This window comes from Bactrocera latifrons, unplaced genomic scaffold (genome assembly GCF_001853355.1).
Source record: "Bactrocera latifrons isolate USDA-ARS-PBARC rearing strain unplaced genomic scaffold, ASM185335v1 scaffold_93, whole genome shotgun sequence".
Taxonomy (NCBI): Eukaryota; Metazoa; Arthropoda; class Insecta; order Diptera; family Tephritidae; genus Bactrocera; species Bactrocera latifrons.
In genome coordinates this window covers 144,324-168,113 of record NW_017537634.1, presented here as the reverse complement: position 1 = coordinate 168,113, position 23,790 = coordinate 144,324, and the positions used below count along the sequence as shown (strand labels likewise).

Sequence of the window (23,790 nt, the reverse complement as noted above, 5' to 3'; positions counted from 1 at the left end):
CTTGTGTGTTTGTATTAATTATCTGCAGAAGGGTGCTGTGGCGACTTGGACTGTAGGAAGGTGTGCAGTGCACGAGCTGACTGCGGCAGAGAGCATTATGGGAGTTGGTTGAACCGTCGGCGGAGGTCGCGGTGTCACTTTACCGATGGCATATGCAGCAACAATGCCGGAGGAATAGAATTAAGTGGCTTTTTGATGAATTTCCTGCTCGCTTGCACCAACGGGAAAAAGCTGGAAGTGGCATGCTGCGTCGTTCTCGCATACTTGGAGCAACAGCTAACAAACGTTCGGTCGATAATCGTCTGTTTGCGGTTTGGTGAGGTGTGGTGCTGATAGTGGTGGTTGTGGTGGTGATACCTTGGCGCAATAATGGCAACAATCTCGTGCTCATGGTCTCGTCGTCTACTCGCTCACTGATTCGTTGGCCTCTTGCTGTTCATCGCTTACGGCAGCTGCCGCGTCGTTAATCTGTCTGGTTTGCTTTGCTTTGGTTTGTTAAGCTCGCAGTCTGCTCGGTGTGCTCAGTTCAAATTGAATTTTCATGGTGAGCGCTCGTTGGTTGTTCGTTGCGTTCTGTTTGTTGTACATTCGGCTTGTGCTACCGTCGGTGGTTCACTAGTTCGAGCAGAGTTGCTTGGGGATTTGTTTAGCATGTGCCGCGAGAGTGGTGTAGGATGTCCGCGATTCGGGTTCAATTGCCAAACGGTGGCAGTTGAGCTGGCCGAGGTCTAAACCGGAATTCACTTCATCGGCTGTGCTGTCGAGCACGTTGTGTGCGATTGCAATTATTTTTATTAACGCTGCCACAAAATTGAATCTTAATTGATTGGTATAATAAGCCAACAATAACAATATTAAATTTTTATCATGAAGTACATATTTACATGTGTACGAAATACTTACGTACCAAAGGAGCATCAACGTTCAATACGACTGTGAACCATTGTGAATACATCAACACATACACGTACATACATAATACTCCGATATTTGTGAATTTTGTGCATTAATCTTTTCCACTGATGTGAATAAAATTGATTGTGTGATTTGGTGCAAATTTAAAGTGAATTCATTCCACATTTATGCAATAGTCACTGTGAGTTGTTGCTGTATGTTTATTCGCTCATCTGCAGAGCATTAGTACAGAATGGTTTTAGAGCAACAACTGCAGCAGCAACAACAAAACCTGCAACTAACACGCAATTCAGCGCAAGGACGTTTGAGCCCGACGGCAAATACTGCCAGTGGTCCCGATAGTGTAGCGGTCAGTGGCGGTGGTAATATAGTTTCGTGTCCTGGAACAGTGGTCCGCTCAACAGGCAATTCGGCAACCATGCCGCCGGAAGGCTTGCATCCAACGGCAGCGCTGCAGTTGTATGCCGCTGCTGCCCAGTTAGCGCCCGGTGGGGTGCGGGTCCCTCCTTGGGGACCATTTCTTCAATTCGGTGTGCCGGGAGTTTTTGCCGGCGGCCCGTTTTTAAGCCGTCCACGCTTTGAGACTAATCCGCAGAATGCAGCTGCGGCTGCTGCCGCCTCACAAATGGCGGTCAATGCAAGCAATGCGTTCGCCAATTTAACTGGATTAAGTGTGGCGATGCGAAATGTGTCGGCTGTGCAAACGACTGCGGCTGCCGCTGTTGCAACGGTAGCCATTCAGCATCGATTAATGATAGGAAATCGGCAAAACTTGGCAGCAGGTCCGCCTAGCGAAGGATCGAATGAAGATGGAGGTGAGTTCCAAGTCTGTTTCTCCACTTATTACTAATAAATTAATGTTCAGACTGTACTAATTTGCCTGAAATGATTAAAAGTCATTTTTTTTTTTAAAGAAAATTTTGCTTTAATATCATTAAATTAGAAGCCAGTTTTTGTAGAGTACCTACCTAGTTAGAAGGTAGAAGATTGAATTACCATAATTTGGTTATTATTATAATAATAGTAGATGTTATTTATTAAATATTGACAACAGGAAATTATTCTTTGGTAGCACATTGAAGTTCCATTCAATATTTGCAAAATAGTTATAAAATTAGTTTGAACTACAAATGGAAATCATAGGCAAAAGAATAAGAAAATCAGCAAAATTAATAAATGACAAGATCCAGTAATCCAATGGTAAGCCCTCATTTGCATAAACCAACTGGAACTTATTTTTCATATTTGAGACATTTAACACATTAACATTAATTTAGCCAGTGTTATGAATTGGTTTCAATCATTATTGTTTTCTATACCTCAAATACGATACGTTAAATTTGAGATATGTCGCCTTAACGTCGTTACAAAATCATAACACATAAATAAACATGTGTATGTACATATAAATAGGAGCTCATGCCTGTCTTAAAGCAATCTTAGCTATAACAAATTGGAGTTTTTAAGTTCATTAACTTACGAAGTTGAATACAATGGAGATTTAAGAGCATATGAAATCAATGGTTAAAAAATTTAGTTTTATCGAATAACTATTTTTAAGTTTTTGCGAAAGTTATTTGTATCATTTGAGAATGTTACCTAAAGTAATTCTTTGTAATAAAAATATGTATCTTCTTTTAAAAAACATAAACTGAGTAACTATTTAAGTTATGAGAAAATATAACGGTAGCTTTTTCTAATACAAATTGACCAAAAAGAGATTTGGCTATGACTGAAACTGAAATTACTTAATGTGAGTGAAATATTTCCGAGAGACGTTAGTTGAGAAGTGAACAACTTTAAATCGCTAAATTAGACTTTAAGTTTTAATAATTGCACATCTATGCTTTAATTTGTGGTAAACTCAAGAGAAATAGCATAGGTAAGTTGCTGACCTTGTCAATAAATCCTAATCTTTCTAAAAGGCCTTTAAACTATGATTCAATGAAATGTTTTTGGGGTTTTCGCTGGCAATCAGTGAAATTATATTCAAACAACTTTACGCTCTCTTAAATTGGCGAAGAACCTGTTTAGGAAACTTCTCATTTATCTCCTTTCGTCTTTTTCCATTCGTTTTAGCTTTTATATTTTATTTGCTTACTTTTTCGTGAACACAAAATATGTACGCATATTCACAATTTGTGAACTATTTTCAATAAAAGTAAAAGCTAATACTGATACTTTTCGCCAACACTACTTTAAAATTTATTTTTGGAATATCTCTTAGAAAAATGTTTTAATTGATTTATTTTTTATGAAAAACTAGTCAAATCTTAATCATATGTTTTAATGAGTTTATATATAAAAAGTTAGCTAAAAGCCCCCATTATAGATATGCATATCAAATTTTTAATATATGTCTATCAACAARTATATATAAAAGATATAAATATAATAATATAATTTTGGTCAATATTTCACTCAGCTGGGCATCATTGTTCATTCAAATCAATAGACATGAGGGGTATTCTCTTCGTCTTGCTAAACTCTTGCACGGTGAACGAATTGCAGAATTTGCCACTTGGTACACCGGTACAAGAACAAATACAAGCAGAAAGCTATTTGCAATGGCGTTAAAATATGTCAGACCAAAACCCATGTTTATTTTCGTGCAATGACACGTAAAAATATAATTTCATGTAATATTACATAAATACATATTAAATTGTTGAGTAATTGAGGTAAGTCTTAAATAGATTTTATAATTTCGACTTAAATTATAAAGATTTGTTACAATTTTTTGTTAACAATGAATACAGAGTGTGCGCCAATTCACAATAGCCATTCTCAATAAATTTACCGATTCAGCCGTTCATATATCAATCTCTTGCTCTCTTGGCCTTGCATATTTCGGTATAGGATTTTTGCATTTTGTGCCATCGTGCAATTTTGCAAGAACAATAGAATCCCCCTATGGTCTTTCTAAATAACTGTTCGATTGCTTTCAAGGCTTGTTTGATAAGTGATGACTTTTGGCACAGAGTGATTGCTGATCAGTTTGAATTTTCGAATAATCAATATCGATAGATACTTCTCTCACTCGATAGTATTGTGCGTTTTCTGAATGAAATTGTTTTATTAAAAATTAGATTATTAGTTTTAAATCACAAAATCGGCGTTACTATTTAAAAAACTTAAATTTTTAGTTTTTAATGAATAAAATTAAATTTGTTTTTTCATAAAACATAAATCGTTTAAATGTGTAAGTTTTGCTAGAATATTGATGCTGATGGCTCTGTACGAGCTCTATTTCGAAATGGTAGAGCACGAAAAAATTCTAAAAAATCTTTTTTGGTTTTAATAACTAGATTAATTTTTTTCTATGGGATTTGGCATTAAAAAGTTAAAAAAAAATGAAACTCTGAAGTTTGTCATGAAGTTTGTATTCCCCAGTAGCAAACGTCAAAGACCCAATCAGCGTGATGAGCTGAATCGATTTAGCCTGTCCGTCTGTATACACATATGGGAACAAGCCTCTCATTTTTTTAAATATTGATATACAATTTTTCACGTATTCTTTCGAAAAGGATTGTTAATTAACGAGATATCTCTACGAAATTCGGCACAATTTATTATCTCAAAAAATCTAGCAATCTAGCAAATTTTTTAGATCGAACCACTATACTATACAAAGTCGAACAAAATCAAGTTCTTGTAAGTAAAACTAGAACCTGTAAAGGGTATTAGAGTTTCGGTGCAGTCGAAGTGAATTTCTTTATGGCATTAATTACAACCCAGATTATCGGCCAGTTCTCATTAGACTGTATGTACATATGTATACAGTAAAAATGAAATGAATTGTTCATTCGTTTATTGTCGTTTCGTAAAACACATGACTCTTAGTTAGACTCATTAATAAAACAATAATCAATTAGTAGAATGAATATTAAATAAATTGATATGAAATAAAAACAGCATTCTTATACAGAAACAATACATTGTTGGATTGCCATTATTTGCATTCGGATTTAATAAAACAAGCTAATTGATTGATTTGATTTGTGTTTTCGAATTACAAAATGACCTCATTCTTTGAAATTTTCCGACGTTTCACCGCGATCAAATAGGACAGTTCAATTATATTGATAGTTTCAGTCAACAATTAAATTGTTTGTGCACTGACATATTTTTCAAATTTTAAAATAAAATATTTTTTATTTAAATATGTTAAGACATACAAATTGACGGATTGTGTCATAATCAATAATAACCGAATTTATAAGGAAATTTTATTAATGCTAATCATTTTGAAAATATTTATTTAATTTCATTCAATTGTTTCACCAAAAAATATAAGTTTTATATAAATAGAAATGCACTCTTCACAACAAATAATTAGTGCTTGTGACTTCAAAAGGAAGTGGGCTAACTCGTAAATTCTGGTTAGTTAACGATTTTGCTTTTAATTCATTAAACAAAAAGCATTCCGTAATCACATTTTAAGAAGAAAATGAGGCAAATAGTGGCATTTTTTTTACACCTTTAATAAAAAATTCTCTTACAAATATTGAGATGTCTCGAGAACTCATATTTAATAATTTTGGAAAATACGAGTTGCTTTAAATTGGATTTACATTTAACGGAAAAATTTTAGCCATTTTAATCGAAAAGCATCTTGCTAATTACCGCGGTTGCTATTTTTCGTTATCCAACGATTTCGACTAAATTACATTTAAATCGATATCAGAAACAGTTTTTGCTCTACAGATTTCTAAAGTGTGATCGCTCAGTTCAATCAGCTCCATCAGTTTACCTTTCAATGCCTTTTTTTGGAAACTATATGTTTCAAATTTGCTTAGGTGATCACTAGGAACAAGTTCTGTATATATGTATGTAGTTCCCCATACAATGACCAATACATTTTTTACCAAATCGTATTTTAGCAAGCCGAAAACAGCAACATTTTTGGGTAATTAATTTATTTTCTGACAGTAGGTAGAGAAGAAGAGATTTGTTTGCTAGGCTTCTTCCACAGAGAAGGCCGAGTTCGCTGTAACTGAAAAAATATAATTTTTTTCTTAAAATACTATATATGTATAAATATGCCCTTGAAACTCTGACACAATTAATATTATCAGCTTTTCCCAAAAATTACAAGTGTGCCTCTTAAAACAAAATCAACTTACCGAATTCGTTTCACATTTGGTATATTTATTTCATATAATTTTATCAAACTCTCCGAAATTATAATGAAAGTATTGATTTACCGATCTTTACCAATCTCTATATGGAATGAGCAAAGTATAAGTCCTCAGTTGACGTGGAAACGTGTGCATATAGTAACGATTATATAACATTATACCTCAGAAATTGTCAGTTTTAGAAATTCAATATTTGAATAGATAATTTTATGATTTTAATTTTTCGTAATTTTTTGTTACAACTTACTTATCCGTTTGAAAATCGTAAACAAAAAGTTAACTCTTGACCTCGAGTATTTAGTTCGACATATCGGCACCATGAAGAATTTTAGCAACTTATTGTAAATTTATGTAACTTCCCCCTTTTTCTGTCTAATTTGACCGGAATATTATTGGTATTAATTGTACGAGGTGTGTTCAAAACGTATCGCGAATTTCGAATTTTTTGTGGCGTTATGTTGGTACTCATGTGTCTCACTTATGCCGACAAGCTCGGCCATTTTGAATGTTCATTTAATTGTTGACAGCTGCTTTGCTTGCACGTGGTTTGGATCGTCTTCGATTTTTACCTATTCAAAAAAATGGATCAAAGAACGGAGAAGCTACCTTGGACCGAAGCAACGTTTATCGGTGGTACAAAATGCTCTCAGAAGGCCGAGAAGATGTGACAAAAATTGGCTTTTGCACCACGATAACGCCCCTGCTCACATATCGTTGCTTGTGCGCGACTTTTTGGCCAAAAACAACACACTAMTGATGCCGYAGCCACCGTATTCCCCAGATCTGGCCCCCTGTGACKTTTTCTTGTTCCCTAAACTGAAGAGGCCCATGAAAGGACGACGTTACGCTTCTCTTGACGAGATGAAGACGGCATCGAAGGAGGAGCTGAAGAAGATAAAAGAAAAAATTATTTTTTGAAGTGCTTCGAAGATTGGAAAAACCGTTGGCACAAGTGTATATTATCTCATGGGGATTACTTTGAAGGGGAMAAACTAGATATTCATGAATAAATAAATAATTTTTGAAAAAACACAAAATTCGCGATACTTTTTGAACACATCTCGTATAAAATGTTATTGTTTTATTTTCGCTTTTCTATCTTCTTACTATATTAACTATTTTCATATTTCCCTCTTCTCAACAAATTGAGTTATAATGAGGTTAATTTAGATTATATTTAATATTAATAATTCCATTTACATAAAAAATTAAATTTTCATTTGGATTCCTGATAGATTCCAACTTTTAGTTTATTTGCCACTTTGGCAAATATTTAAAGCAGAAAACGAGAGATCTGATTAAAATTAAAAAAAAATTTTCTGTTATAACGAAGTTATTATTTTGTTTTAGGCGAGCAATTGAACGGACTGTTTTCTGTGCTTTTGGTTAACCTTTTGAACTCGCAATTATTGCAAAAATAAAATTGGTGAATCAGAAAGAGTTCATACAGATAAAAGCTTGTAGAGTTATTTGAGATCTGTTGATAACAAAATGCTCCTAAACAAATAAGGAAGTGCTAAGTTCGGGTGTAACAGAATATACTCTTGCAAGTTGCAAGGCTATAATTCATATACCACTTGCCAAAATGTTATATAAATGTTGCGAAATAATACACCACTCATTACTTGATGATGAATCACAATAATATTTAGTATCTTATTAACTCATATTGAATGTGATGTACTCATTTTGTTTTATTAATATATTTTAATAGCGATTTTTCAATTTCAATAACAAATATCACAGATTGACTGATATTTTCAATAAAATGTTCGCTCTAGGAACTGGGGTACACATATTTGGTATACTTATGGCTTAAAGCTTGAAGATTACGATATTGTGTCGTCTATTTATTATAACCTGAACGGGGTGTATTAAGTTTGTCACGAAGTTTTTAACAATTGTTCATGTCCGCATATCTGTCCGTCCGTATAACAGGTCAAAAAGCTGCTCATTTGTCGAGATCGCCGGTATCGAACCACTATGGTATAAAGTTAGTACAGAACGAACAATCAAAATGAAGTTCTTGTATGGAAAACTCTTTTATGTGACAATATATCTTCACGAAATTCAACGTACAATATTCAGATCGATCCACTAAATTATATAACTGCCGTACAAGCTGACCGACCAAAATCAAAATTTGTATGGAACACTATTTTATTTATGAAGGGTATTATAGCTTCGGTGCAATCGAAGTTATGCTTAGATTAGAAGTTATGTTTACTTTGAGTAAAGTTATATGAGTAAAATATCGGCTGAATTATATATTATCCTTGACTATTATGTGTAGCTATCAAAATGGATTTACAAACTTCATTTTAACTTACCGTAAAAATTTAATTAAAAGCTGCTACACACCTAAAATATTGATTACTGCACTACCTCTCCTTTACAAATTAAAAAAAATACATATGTACAATCATATACAATAAATAAAGTTTTTCTGTTCTTATCTGTACAAATTTGATCGTTAATTAAATATAGAAGTAAACAGTTTTATGCCTGCTATCACATATGAATATTATATATAAGAGTGTTGTTATACAGTTTCTCATGGGTGCATGTGTGTGCAATTATGTACGAATAAATATAATCATAAGTCAATTTCTAAATGTATTTACGATATTTTATGCGTAGGTTTTTGCCAACGAACATATTGAGGATATTAATTTGATCAGGCCTAGAGATAATGAATTTATAATTTGTAAACTAACAATGTTCTGCCGCAAACCGCCCCGCAAGGGTGTCTATTATAACCATTTGTACTATTTGCTTTTGGCTTCAGTTCGCTTTTCGCATGGCCTCTTTGGAACGAGTCATACGCAAAAATACACCAAGTCAGCATAAACTCATTAATCATTTTCGCGAAAAGGGAAGTAAAACTGAAGAAAATGTGCATCATCGTTCCTCCGCTACCCGTTTTCAACGAACGTCGCTTGCATTTATTCATGCCTACGCACTGGAGCGTGTTGCCGGCAAACAACGCCACAACGCCACAACCTTACAAGCGCACAAACAATTCACATGTCAATGTGACATAAGAGTTGGCTGTTCGGTCGTAAACAGCACAGCGCAGAAACCAGTTGTCACTTTTCTTTCGAATAAAATGTCGTTCGAATGCTGAAACGTTTGCATTGTGTTTTGACTTGTCCATTCGTGTTCTGAATAACATATCCATTGCCTACGATTTAATTCACTTTCGTCATACTCGGCCGATGGGCGGAGCCTAAAGTGTGCCCAAGTAAATATAGTGTATATGTGCCATTGCCGTATATGTGTAAGTGTGTGTGTAGCTTTCTTAAGTTCCATTCATCATCGCGTTGTTGGTCTGCTGACATCGGATGTACTTTGGTGGGGAAAAGTCTTGCAGGAAATGAAATGTGTCATAAGTTGATCGTTTACATTCATCATTTTCTTTTCAAAATTATAGTCTTAGATTCATAAATATTTTCACAGACACTTTATTATATTTTTTCATAATCTGTTAGTGATTTCATAAAGCCTCATGAAGTTATAAGTTATAACGGACCGAAACATATAATTGAGAATTATATATTTTTTTTTGTTTTATAGTAGGAGGAAGCATCGAAAGCCGGACAGTATTGAGTAAAGTCATGACGATATTTGAATAGGTAGCTTCTGAAGCAATCATGGCCACTGAGTATTTGGGTAAGGTGGAAATCCAGGTCTCCATGTTGTCTACCTATCCACAAATGTATGCCCGAAATCAGACGGTAGGTCCACCGTCCTTTACACGAAGTCCGCCAATGTTGCTGCCACATTGCAATGCTTTTTCTTCTCTATTCCCATTTTGCTGTGGTAGACGTCTCTGAGCAGTTATATGTATAGTCGCGCGAATTCGTCTCCCTGGATGTCAATCGGCGCCATACTGGCTAATATCTCAGCAGCGTTATTTGAAATAGTTCATATAGCACTTGTGACACGTATTGCTGAAAGGCTATGCACTGTGTTAATTGGTCTGGCATATGATTTTTTGTCTAGCGCTTGTATCCATATTGGAGCCGCATACAGGATCACTGAACTTATTGCCTTAGCTATTAAACATCGTCGGCTGGAACACACACAGCCTTTATTTGCCATCATTCTAGTTAACGAATTATATACTTTATTTGCTTTACTTGTCGCACTTTCCAAGTGGTCCTTGAACTTGAGTCTTGAGTCCACTATTACTCCAAGATACTTCAACTGGAGTTTTTATTATATTTGCCCACTTTGCGGAGTTGAACGCATTCTTCACATCCAGGCTTATTAGCGCGCAGTATTTTTCCTACCACCTTTCCATCACAGTACATTTTGCAGTATCAACAACTCTCTGAGTGCGTCAATAGTAGACCTCTTTTTAATAAAGCCGCATCCCCTCTCTGATAATCCGCCGGCTCTTTGGATTACTAACTCCAAGCGGTTTCTTATAACGCTTTCGTACACTTTCCCAATTGTGTCGAGCATGCAAAGAGGTCGATACGATGAGGGTTCTTCTGGTGGCTTGTTTGACTTTGGCAGTAGAATCAGACGCTGTATCTTCCACGGATCGGGGAATACCTCTTCTAATATACACGCATTGTAAATGTTAACAAATAATCTGGGCCTTAGAGTTATGGCTTCTTTAAAGGCTCAAATATACCAAATATACCATATTTTCCTGGCGCTTTGGAGTTTTTAATTTTTTTCGCAATAGCCAATAGTTCGTCTTCTGTGATTAATAGGGGTGGCTCCATAGCTTCGTCTCCTTTAATATAGGAAATTGAGGCATGTGTCGCGAATAACGCTTCGACAACATTTTTCATAAATAATGCGTTATTGGGTTGCTGCGACTTATTTTTGAATTTCGACATACAAATTTTGTATGCCGTTCCCCAGGGGTCTATGTTCGCTTCTTCACAGAGCTCTTCGAAACATGATCTCTTACTACGGTAATGGCTGACTTCAGGAGCTTTTTTTTGAGACTGATTTCGTTATCCACCAGTATACCGGCTTTCGATTGTTATATTATCTCGTCCTGCGCATAGTTGCATCGCATGCAACTAGTTCCTTCCGCACAGCGGATACTAAGTGGGCTGCGTTTTCGCCTGATGCCTTTGCCGCACTCCAAAAGCTCTCAAAACCGTCAGTATCAAATTCCTTTTGCCACCAACTTCGTTTTCGAGAGGTATTTCTCGTACAGTGTTCCGTTTCTTGGAAGAACGAGAATTACAATTGCGTAAACTCATTTTTGTATACAGTCCAACAACAATTTTTTAAACAAGTGTAAAAATTTACGTTTTTATGATTTATCGATGAGTTATGATAAGACAATCAAATGACAATCAATTCTTTGTCAAACAATAGAAAATTGTTAAAAATCAAATAAGTAAATTAAATTGCTTAGGGAAAAGAGTATAATTTTCGAAAAAATAAAACGAGACGATCTGACAGCTAAAAGTGAAATAAATAAATAATATTCTGAAAAGATTCGTAAAAAATACATAAAGGTTTAAATTGATAAGAATATAGTTTGAAACCCGAATTTGCTTAACGGATTACATAAATTTTCGATAACAAAGCAATACTACAAAGAATGCGTGTGGGCAGAGCAAAATGAAGGTTTTTTTGAATTTAATTCATTGAGAATTTCCATCCAATCATTAAAAATTAAGGAAGGTTAAGTTTGGTGGTAACCGAATTATTCAATTTTTTAACTGATCCCTATAAATATCTTAGTTGTGAGATAACCATTTCGTATGAGGTGTGCATGGTCCTCATTTGATTTCACCAACTTTCACTCTGCATGAAGGGTGCTGGAAAAATATTAGTTGGTACAGATTTAATCGTTTGGGAAATATGTACATATGTATATTAAACCTGTTATGGAGAGGGCGCGCCTTTTTCTTAAAAAACACATCAATGGCCGTTTCTACTATGTTTCCTCGTACTAGTTTTGTATCTCAAAAACTGGATTAGTTTGAGGGGTTAACAACGATCATAACAAAACAAACGGGTGTTTTAAAATGAGGCAATACTTTTTCCGAAGGTGTTCTCCTTTACAGCTGTTACTTGATTTATACGCAGTTTGTTTTGCCATTTCATAATGCAATGAATACTCGGCACGGTATTGCTGACACTCCAGCTCTGAAAGTATTCGACGCAGTACCTGCCGGGGGAAGCAGAGAAAGAGGAAGACCTCCACTCCGTTTTAAGGACCAAGTGGAGAAGAACCTGGCTTCACTTGGAATATCTAATTGACGCCACGTAGCGAAAAGAAGAAACGACTGGCGCGCTGTTGTTAATTCGGCTATAATCGCGTAAGCGGTGACTACGCCAAGTAAGGAGATTGCTGACATCGGCCACTTTTTCGGTCACTTGCCCGAAATAATTTTTAAAAGATTCGGGTAACTCTTATGTATTAAATATTATTTACAACAAAGCTTAAATCTGGCCATAGCATTAAATTATTTGCGTGTTTTTTTTTAACAACATGTCTAAAATTAAACACCTTTTTTTATACTCCATACAATAAATTGAGATAGCATTAAAATTTGAATTCGGATTCAAAAGGTGATGCCAAAGGAATATATTGTAAATGAAATAGTGTAAAAATGTTTATTACAAAAAATTACAAACAATAAAATATTTTTTATCAAGAAAGAAAGAGGAGGCGATCACATTTTTTTGGGTCTACAACTTTGTTACCGATCGTTGCTCCTGAATTTCTTTAAAGTGATCTTCCGCTTTGCTTGAGTTGTGGATATGTGCCTGCTTGATCTAGTATCGATCAAAATAAGGCCACTGCTGTTTTAAGTCCGGTAATACGTATATGCGATCAGTCGTTTTTTCGACCGCCCTTTTCGAGGAATCGAATAACAAAACTATTTATTTATTTATTTATTTATAAAACGTGAAACAATAATACAATTACTTTTCCACGAAAAAAGGAGCACTGGCTGCCAGGACCTTCGGCTCAAAACTAATTTAGACTGATTAGTTGCAAAATCAAAAATCAATATACTGCAATATGATTGGTAAAGTTTTTTAAGTTGCCAAAAAGTACGGATTTCATAACACAGTAATTTATTTTTTTTGCAAACAGTACATAATATGCTGTGTAAAACAATAAACGTGAAATATTTTATTTGAGAATTTGGAAACAACAACACACACAAAATTAGATTGAGAGAGCTTCTGTATATTCAAAAATAGAAATTTTAAAGTGTGATGTGCATATATACATATATATATATATGTATAAGTGCGTATATATAGATTTGTTTTTTGCCTTTGAGTAGTGCTCCAACTCTTGTGTATCCTGTCCTCTGCCTTACAAGGTTTTGTTCCTTCTAAGACATATTCTAGAAAAAAATGTATTTAAGAATTGAGCACGTTTTGTTGGTCTGGCTTTGGCATCGAACGCACCCAATATTAAAGATTCTTATTTAAATCCTAAAAGTTTTAACGAAAGTATTTATGTTAAACTTAGTGAATGGCATTTCATAGATTTGTCTTACCTTAATAACTTACTTTTACAATAGTTATTTCTATACAAATATACACACATATTTACATACATATTTGTATATGCACTTCTATATTTGTCATTACATTAATGTACTTGTGGTGGGTTTAGACATGGATGGCGCCTTGCACGAAAATGTGAAGTATAATTTAATAATAAAGTAGACATATCCATGCGACGATACTTCCAGCAAAGTGTTATAATAATATTACAGTGTTATAATTAATATTACGATTGAGTCACAAAGATGGAAAAAGAATAAATTTCAATTACCCAATTCTGTTTGTGTTCCTGCCGAAAATTATCACTTAATAACTGCATGTGTATGTACATATATTTGGGTCTGTATCCAGGTCATAAACCTTCACAAGATTTCACTGCAATGCGTGATTAGCTTGACTCTAGGTTTTTAAAATACGGATTCATTCGTATCTATATTTTGATTTTGTATGAATCCATTTCCGGGTAACTCAAAATACTTATACCGTCCAGCGATACGAATTTATACTTTCTAAATAACAACTTGATCACGAGTTAAAGACGAAAAATATCACGCCAAAGGAGGACATTTCTTGAATCCATTTATAGCCTTTTAAAGACGAAATTGCTATTTTTAGCAGCATTAATGGACAAGAGCCTTATTTAATATGGCATACAATATTTTAAATTCGTGCTGGTATTATTAAAAATCAATTATGATATATTACAGCCTTTATTAATATAAATACTACTGCCTACGATAAGAGTATACTATACATGTAAGTTTATGCTTTGCACCTTTGCGTGTGGCGCGTTATTAAACCGTTTCAATCCAACGGACCAAGCACGAATCCCCACCGCAACGAGGCGTACCATAAATAGCCCTAAGTTGTAATTGGTCTACTAACTCCAACAAAAAATGTGCTCCAACATCGACTGCCGATGAGGATAAGCTGGCGCGGAGCGGCGGAAGGGGCGGTGACAGTGCCAGCATTTAATTTGAATTATTAAGGTCCGAATGCACATTTCGCTGCAATGAAACATATACACAGAGAGGAATTAATGCTATTCACTTTACGCCCTTTAACTACTAAGTCCTTTCCTTAATGTGTTTATCTCACTCGCCTCCATGAATTCCATAGAAAGGAATATTAGAGTGTGTGTCTGGAAAGACACACACGCATTCATGGATACATATGGCATTAAATAAAGCCGGTTATAGACAAACTTACAGCGAAATTCATATTTTTCGTGTTTCAATTGAATTCCCTACACATTACAGCTATGGGCTGAGAACAAATCTGAAAACGCACTCATATGTATGCACATATACACATGTGCGGTTTGACCCCCACCCTCACTGGAATAATAGCCATATGCAAATTATGTGACTTCGACCCATTCATAGGCATTCATTTGGGAATATGCACAGTTATACAATATATGATTGTATGTGCGTAAATATATATATATATCCATTGAAATAAATTGTTCAGACTAGTTTTGCATTTGCTGTGGCTGGTTGGTAATTGAAATATATGAGCGTAATTATAATTTGGGATGAAAATTTATGTCCACCTGCACACATATGTGTTTAACTCCATATTGACCCATCCTTCAGTAATTCACCGAAGTGGGAATTTTAGTTGCATAGAAACCTACCGGATTGTAAATATATTTGCTTAGTACGGGACGAACTTTTAAGTTCTATCCAATTTTATAAATATGTAGCTGTAGTTGTCAAGTTATGGACAATCCTTACAATTTAGATACAATATTTGTGCTTTAACGGTTGTTGGAATAAATTTTGAATAGATTTATACTTTCAAAACATATTGCAAAAGAGACTATACAAGGTTTTTCACTTAACTAAACTTATCGTAGTAAATGTAGAGTTATATATCGTCACCTGAAATGCAAAATAGCGTATCATACAAAAATGTGAAATTGAGGTTCTTGTTGACTACGCTTCATTACTTCAAATTACACACATTCAACAGTTTCAGGTTCTGTGCTTAGATATAAACCAGTTTTAACCAATATTAAAATTTTGTTTCACTCATTTTCCATTTTATTTCGTATTTTATTCATGCCACTGTAAATTTCCGAAAATGTTGTTACGTTATTTTGCATTTCAGGTGACGAGTTATTGTTATTATAAAATTTTAGATTAAAAAATAAAAAAAATTATATGTTGGGATTAAAAATTAAACTTTCATTTTTAATCCAAGGTACAGAGCATCGTAATTGAATGAGCAACTGAGGTTTTCAAATTTTGAAAAGGTGGGGTCTGATCTTGCTCTCTAATAAGCAAAAAGTATTCTCACAAACCAGTAAAGCTAAGAATGAAACTCTAGCTTCTTCTTACATACTGTGAAAATTTGTCAAATCATATGGTAACCACAACCACCACGAGATAATATATAACGATTATGTTAAAAACTATTAAAAGTGCGAAATTCAGTAGTAAATTTCACACTGAAGGTAGTACGAAAGAGTGGCATTGGACTTCAAACTGAAGAATGAGCGTGGCACCCACCAGTTTTACTTGAAATTTCATATCTCAAGAAATACTCGATCAATATTAAAAAAATTTTGTATAAACTACATGTAACATTATTCCAAGATTCTTATGTTTCGACGTGAAAATGGGGAATATGGTATACCTATAACATAAAGCATCAACGCAGGCATTCCTACTAAAATTGATTAAAATGGACGCCATTTAGAGCCCCTGGATACCGAATATGTGCACCTCAGTGCCAGACTTTATATCTGTTCTACGTAACCGGAACGGACCCGTATTTATTTATCCAGCCAAGGACTGTCAATTCGGCAGAATTCTGCCGCTCCAACAACACCAACACTTTATGTCAAAACCATTACTCATTCTTCGTGATATGTATACTCATGAATTTCAGAGCAATTATTTTCCTAATAACAATGTGGACTTGTGTTAAAAATAGAAAAAATACGTTAACTACGGGTTCCACTATCCCCTATATAGCTAACTAAAATAGCGGTCAATATTTCATATTTAGGGAGAATCTTTCTACGATAATTGTCTGTTGTTGTGCCCGCAATGTTTATAATCGGGTGAATTTCTCAACTTTCCAATCGACTTTAAGCCTTTTATTTAGGTGAATATCTGCGATATTGAATGATTGATATGAAACAAAGTTATTTATTAACCATTGGCTGTATATCAATGAAGTTGGTCTACATCCAAACCCTTAATATGAAGACATTTGCGCTTTCATTTAATTTTCTCTCATATACTCAATATTTTAAGTTTCGTTCCCCAGGTTCATTTTCTTTCTCAAATATCTCAATAGAAGATATCTCAATTAAAGTGAGCAAAAATTTAGTATTTAACATTATGTCATTAGTAAAAATTATAAATATCGTTAATATCGTTTCTCTCAGGACTAACATATATATTGATTTTAAGGAGTATCATCATTTTTTTTTATTGTAAAAAGTGAAATATTTTACAAGTTGCATTCCAAAGTAAACAGGACTTTAAAGAAAACAGAACATATGGTTTTTCCGCAAAATCAGATTATTTTATTGAAAATAGTCTCCTTCTGATTCAATACAGCTTTGGCCTCTACGTCTACATAACGCTTTCCTTTCATGGGCAAATGAATTTTTCCGAAAAGGAAGGAGTCGCGCGGTACCATATCAGGTGAATACGGGGAGTGGTTAGTGGTTAAAATGTGATTTTTCTTCAAAACGAATGTTGGATCCTGAGCAATTTTTGGTCGTCAGTCAATGTGTGCGGAACAAGCCGTGCATACATCTTTCGTAAATGTTCGATCAACATGCGATAAATCGATGTTTGGGAGATGTAGACTTCCCTTTCCATTCCAATGATGATTTCGGCTGTTTTTTGATGAATTCACGCTTAGTTTCAATGGAATTTCCGGTGATCACGGCCCACATATTGATCGTCATTTATATCCTCACCACCACTTTGAAAACGTTGAAATCACTCGAGCACTCTGGTAAGGGATATGTAATGTTCGCCATAAACTTCACCAACTGAAACGTTTCGGTAAAAGTTTTACCAATTTTAAAATAAATTTTATTATTGGCTCTTTGTTCGAAGTTCATTTTCGCACCGATAACTCAAACACACTGACACTTAAAACGCAATAACTTCATTTAAAATCAATAAAATGTCATGAGATTCTCACTAGACAATCAATTAAGATAGCAAATTCTACCGCACCAGTCGACATATAGATGGCGCCACCAGGGGTGCTAGATTCAAAAAGTCCTGTCTACTTTGTTTTAGAAATTTAATCTGGACCATTGCGACGCAATTTACGGTGACCTCTTGGAAAAAAGATTCCCTCGCATTGCCAGGATAACTCCTTACATGATCATCTAAAGTGAAAAAAATTCCTGCTTTAGTTAAGACCTTAATTTAGATCTTTTACAAAGGAAAAAAATTTTAAATTGGATTTTTGGCAGATATTTTTACAAAAAAATTTAAATCTCGCAACATTATTTTTTATTTGTTGTAATAGAAAACAATCTTTCATCCAAGCCCTTAAGAAATAAAGATCGGTTGAGTAGGTCTCAAGAAATCTTGCCAACCGACTTCAAAAACACAGTTTCAAGAAAAATGCACTTGCAGATTTGAGTGACAATAAAAGTGAAGACAATATTCTAGACGTCTTGTACAATTTAATAAGATAATAAAAAAATTCAATTTTTTTGGACCCCGTAAACCCATGTAAAACCTTAATAAAAATGTTTCGAACGAAGTGATTTTGTGACCCGTAGCTTAAATTAAAAGACAAATATTCTTATTTTTATAATGAATATTGAAATATTCGCAACATATTTTTATAAAAGTCTTTGAAAATAGCAAGAGTATAAAATGGGTGTTTTTAGCCCAACTTGGACTTGCTTATTTGTTTCGATTTGATTTTCACAGTGCTTTCAAAATTGTTGTTAATGGCAAAAGTCTTTTATTCGCCAAACCGTCGAAAGCGCCGAACATGCAAACAAATAGTATAAGCCAAACAGGCTGGCATAATCAAATCGAAATCGAAGCATATCGAATCGAACAAACTATAGCGACGGGTGAACCTGACGCCATAACAAAACTCATATGCGTTAGCATAATTTTTTGCAATGAAATTATTCTTTCTGCGCCAAATAACAGCCAACCTCAAAGTGTTACAGCTTCCATAAAAGAATCTATATTTTAATTCAATTCTTAAGATATTAAAACTAATAATTAATTTTACTTCTTACATTGTAGAAAATGAGATATTTGCCAAATTTCTTTTATTAAATTTAATTCTCTACAAAACGAAAACAAATTTACGATCTTGCCACAATTTTAGGCTTCCCTGGTGATGGTGATGAGGATAGTAATGCTGCGAAACGGAGACGATCTCGAACCAACTTCAATTCTTGGCAACTGGAGGAGCTCGAGCGCGCGTTCTCCGCCAGCCATTATCCCGATATTTTCATGCGTGAAGCACTGGCTATGAGACTGGACTTGAAGGAGAGCAGAGTTGCGGTGAGTTCTGTTTTACATACTAACAAAATTATTTAGAAAGCGAAGAAACCTCTTACGATAAAGAAACCAATTACCTTAAGCTGAATCAATTTGCTTTAACTTTTTTTAAAAAGTGAAAAATATATCGATAAGGTTAACCGCTGATAAATTAGGTCTTCTATGTAGAATTATCTATACTTGATTAATGAAGGAGGTGTTTTGATATTCGAGTACCTATTGAATAACAACCCAACCAACATTTTATCAGGGTTAAAGGGAGACCAAAAGTAAACGAATATTTTGTGAGAGATATATGCCACTCGACTCGACAAACAGGCACATCATAATGATCCTGAACTGTTTACCAATGTTTTCAATATACCAACAAGAACACGTACATACATACATGTTAAGAAACTAAAAAGTCATTATGGTGTTTGAAATTTCTGAAATGAAACACTTTGTTCCAGATAGGTATGGTTCCAGAACCGAAGGGCAAAAGTGCGGAAACGTGAACACACCAAAAAAGGACCGGGACGACCTGCACATAACGCTCAACCTCAAACCTGCTCCGGAGAACCAATTCCGCCAAGTGAATTGAAAGCCAAAGAAAGGTAATTCAAAAGACTTTATTACTAAGCGATATTGCAAACTTATTAAATACCAAGGACTACAACTACACATGCCTCTAAATTTCTAGGGCTCGGCGAAGAAAAAAATTAGCGAAAGCGATCGATCGTCAAGCGAGAAAGTTGCAGGCCAAAGGCATCACGGTCGACCTCGAAGCTCTAAAGGCCGAATACATATCACAGCATAAAGCCAACGGCACATTCTCTGACTCAGATCTGGAAGACGATGGCATACAAATAGACGTAGTGGGCGGCACGGACAGTGACGACGATGGAGACGACTGCTCATTTCGAAGTCCTAGAGCAAATAGCTTAATGCCAGGTAGCTTCTCCCCAAACAGTAGTCAAAATGGCATAGAGAGTCCAGTATCCAATGGGGAACGCAACAACGAGGATGATAGCAATGCCACAGATAGCTGTGGAAAGACATCCTTCATTTTTCCTACAGCAAGTACCGGCATATCGAATTTGCGATTAAATCTAACAAATTCCAATGCACCCGCCCATGAATATCAGCAACAACACCAGCAAAATCAACATAATCAAATCCATCAAAATCACAACAGCAATCAACATCAAACATCGCCGATTAGCATCCGGCGGAACAATCCATTTAGCATAGAGTCACTTCTGTTCAACAATACGTGAGATTTATTGAGATGGTTAAATGGTTGAATGCAAAAGCAAACAAGTTGTACGCTTTCTCGCAAGCCATTGCTTGTGCCCACTTTACCCATCCACAGCAGATACGCGTTAACACACACAGACACATACAGGGTGAGCAACAGCCAAGCTACTGTACAGTGTATGTACCATATAAATAAATGACTAAATATTAAGTATGTATGTATAGCATTAGTGAATAGTTAAAGAATGTACCATGAATGAACTCAACTAATAAACGGAATTGTTTGGCAGCTAAGCGCGAACGTACATACATATGTATAGTATGTGCGACTGTATGCACCAGTACTTACCTATATTTAGAAATATCCACAGTAAATAATGATAATGCATCCAGAACCAATTACGCAATATTAGTATAATTGATGTACCATTATGAGCAGTAATTTAATTATTTTTCATGAAAATTATGTGGGGCATTCTTTGAGTTGTGACAGTTAACTTTTGCGTATGTAACTTTCCCAACTCTACATAATTTGTATCGAAGCATATATATTTCACGTCTAACACGTGTGTGTATGACGTATTTCCTTTCTATGGCTCGAACTGTGGCTTATTCGTCTCGCACTCGCCCTTTAGTTGCCGACTTTTCAATCGACCAATCGCTATGGGCTGTTCTTCTTAATGTTGGACTTGGCCGAGGGCGTTGTGGAACTGACTCTCAAGAAGTTGTTCCGATGCGCCTAATTTTGGTGAATTTTCCGTAAATTTAAAAGCCGTTTCACAAGTTTATTGCTTTTCCTCATAATAAATGTGCGGAAATATTATTGTGTCCTACTTTTGTCCAGTTCATCATGCTCCTATTTGAGTTTCGAGTCGAAGTGGAAAAATCGAAACAAAGCAATGGGCGATTTACGCACAATTTCATCTCATTAGGTAATTACTTCGCTACTTTAAGTTGCCTACACTTACATATATTCGTTTAAAATTGTTCAGTTAAATAGTTATATGTATACATATGTGTATTTTACGAGTACTAGTATGCAGTTGTATGCGTGAACAGGGCTTTGAATATTATAGAAATCTAGTTTTAGGTGCAATACAAATATGCATATATAAATTTTAGTGTAATACATCGAGGCATATTGTTTTATGTTTATGTACATATTTATGTATGTTTGAGTTAATGTCTGACGCTTTAATACCTCTTTAGCATTTTAATATTTCGTTTCATTTTATTTCGCTCTTGTGTTCTCCTTGAAACTGAATCAGTTGTACATAAGCACTTGCTAAGATTATTATTGTAAAATAATTTAAAATTAATTTAAAGAAAACATAAATAAATAATATATCCCATTAAATGAAAAAATATCAAGTAACTATTTACAAGTAAAATGAAGTTGTTTAAATATTCGACTAAGCTGCAGGTAAGTTGTTTGATGTCTAAAGGGTAGACTGGCTGCTTAATTGCTCATCAATATTTTTTTGTCGCCTCCAAAGTAAATAGGACCTTTTGAATCTAGCGCTCCCTGGTGGCCGCATCTAAATGTCGACAAGTGCCTTAGAATCTGCTATCTGCTATTATGTGAGAATTTCATGACACCTCATTGCTTGGAAGTGCGTTTTAAGAGCGTATCTGTGTTATCGGTGCGAAAATGAGCTTCGAACAAAGAGCCAGCATTATTTTGTTTTAAAATTGGTAAAACTTTTACCGAAACGTTTCAATTGATGAAACAAGTTTATGCCAATAATTGTTTATCCCGTAGCAAAGTGCACGCGTGGTTTCAACGTTTTTCAAGTGGTCGTGAGGATATAAATGACGATCAACATGGGTCCAATCAAAATCCGGGATCATTGACAATTCCAAGTTTGTATGAATTCATCAAAAATCAGCCAAAATCATAATTGGAGTGGAGCTAAAATACTCGTTCGACATGCTTTTCGACCGTGCAAAACGCTGTATTGAAGACTATACTGAATAAAGTAAATTGATTTTGCCGAAAAAACATTTAATCTGTTTTTCTAAGTCCTGTTTACTTTGGAACGCACCTTGTACACTTACATCAACGATTCTTCCAGTCCGCGAAATACTTTTTTTTTGGCTGGCCTTCAGTTAAATAATTGAATTTTTTTTATCTCTTCGATCGACTGAAAACGGGAACAAGAAAAAATTACACGGAGCCAAAGCTGGTGAATACGGTGGTTGACCAATGGCATTCATTGCGTTTCGGTCACAATCGTGCCTTTTTGAAAAAAAAAAAAATCGGCTTTAATGGAACGAGTTGAGCAAGATACAGCAAATTCCTTCGAATGGACGCGCTAGACACATATGTCAAGCTCTCTTTCCATCCTCTTACACTTGTCTGCGAATTTTCATGCACCATCTCTTCCCTTTTTTAATATTTTCATCAGTTGAGAGGTCGAAGGTCGTCCAGAATAAGGAATGTTTTCAACGATCTCTCGACCGCTTGGAAGGCTTTTTAAAACTCGTACGCTTTTGTTTTTTATACAACCGTGAGCCTTTTCCAACATTGACAACACACACGAAATTTGTTTAGAAATACAACATTGTGATTTTATCGTTTATTTTTTTACTTTTGCAGCAAAATATAATAGTTTTCTTCACCTAACGGTTATTTAAAGCAACTAAAACTAAACGAGTTAAATATAGGGTTATGTGTATATAAATGATCAGAATCATGAGATGAGTTGAGTTCCGAGTGACTGTCTGTCTCTCCGCTCATCCGTCGGTGCAAGCTGTAAGTTGATTAAAATTGGGATTTCTTAATGAAGCTTTCTACACGTGTTCCTTGGTAAAACAGATAGAATGAGTTCGTAGATCGGCGGAAACTAAGATACAGAACTCAAATATGAAATAACGAATCACATTAAGGAGGACTTATGTGGTCTGAAAATCTTTAAAAGGTGGACGTGAACTAGCGTCCCAATAAATTATATATAGTATTTACATATATCTTCCAAACAAATATAACTATATTACATAAATGTATACAGGACAAACTCTTTAACTGTTCTGTGAAAATAGGTGAAATCGGGAAAAATTACTAAAAGTACGACAAACCAATAAGTAAATATGAGCTCTGCCCAATCCACAAAATGGGAGACCTCACAATCTGCGCCAACTACCGTGCGATAAGTCTCCTGAACATCGCGCACAAGGTTCTATCGAGCGTATTATCTGAAAAATTAAAACCCACCGTCAACAAACTGGTTGGACCTTATTAGTGTGGCATTAGAGCTGGCAAGTCAACAACTGACCAGATATTGCGAGTAATCATGGAAAATATCCGTGAAAAGAGAATCGACACACACCACCTCTTCGTCGATTTCAAAGCTGCTTTTGACAGCACGAAAAGGAGTTGCTTTTATGCAGCGATTACGGTCTTGTAAACCGACGTTGAGCAACACCAAAAGCTCCGTCAGAATCGGGAAGGACCTCTCCGAGCCGTT

At 35.0% G+C, this 23,790-nt stretch overlaps 1 protein-coding gene across 1 annotated transcript; it reads left to right on the top strand.

Annotated features, from left to right (window-relative positions):
• The first annotated feature begins 543 nt into the window (after positions 1-543).
• LOC108977633 (homeobox protein unc-4) lies at positions 544-21,644 on the top strand. Its single transcript, XM_018947401.1, has 4 exons — positions 544-1,730; positions 18,909-19,087; positions 19,541-19,680; positions 19,767-21,644. Exons 1-4 carry the CDS (start codon positions 1,148-1,150, stop codon positions 20,341-20,343), a joined length of 1,479 nt encoding a protein of 492 aa, XP_018802946.1. The 5' UTR covers positions 544-1,147; the 3' UTR covers positions 20,344-21,644.
• Positions 21,645-23,790: the final 2,146 nt, after the last annotated feature.

Bases quoted from the DNA above. Each gene is read 5' to 3' on its own strand.
- LOC108977633 (XM_018947401.1), top strand. From the start codon at position 1,148: ATGGTTTTAGAGCAACAACTGCAGCAGCAACAACAAAACCTGCAACTA. The intron at 19,088-19,540 runs GTGAGTTCTGTT...TGTTCCAGATAG, and splicing joins TGAAGGAGAGCAGAGTTGCG to GTATGGTTCCAGAACCGAAG. The intron at 19,681-19,766 runs GTAATTCAAAAG...CTAAATTTCTAG, and splicing joins GAATTGAAAGCCAAAGAAAG to GGCTCGGCGAAGAAAAAAAT.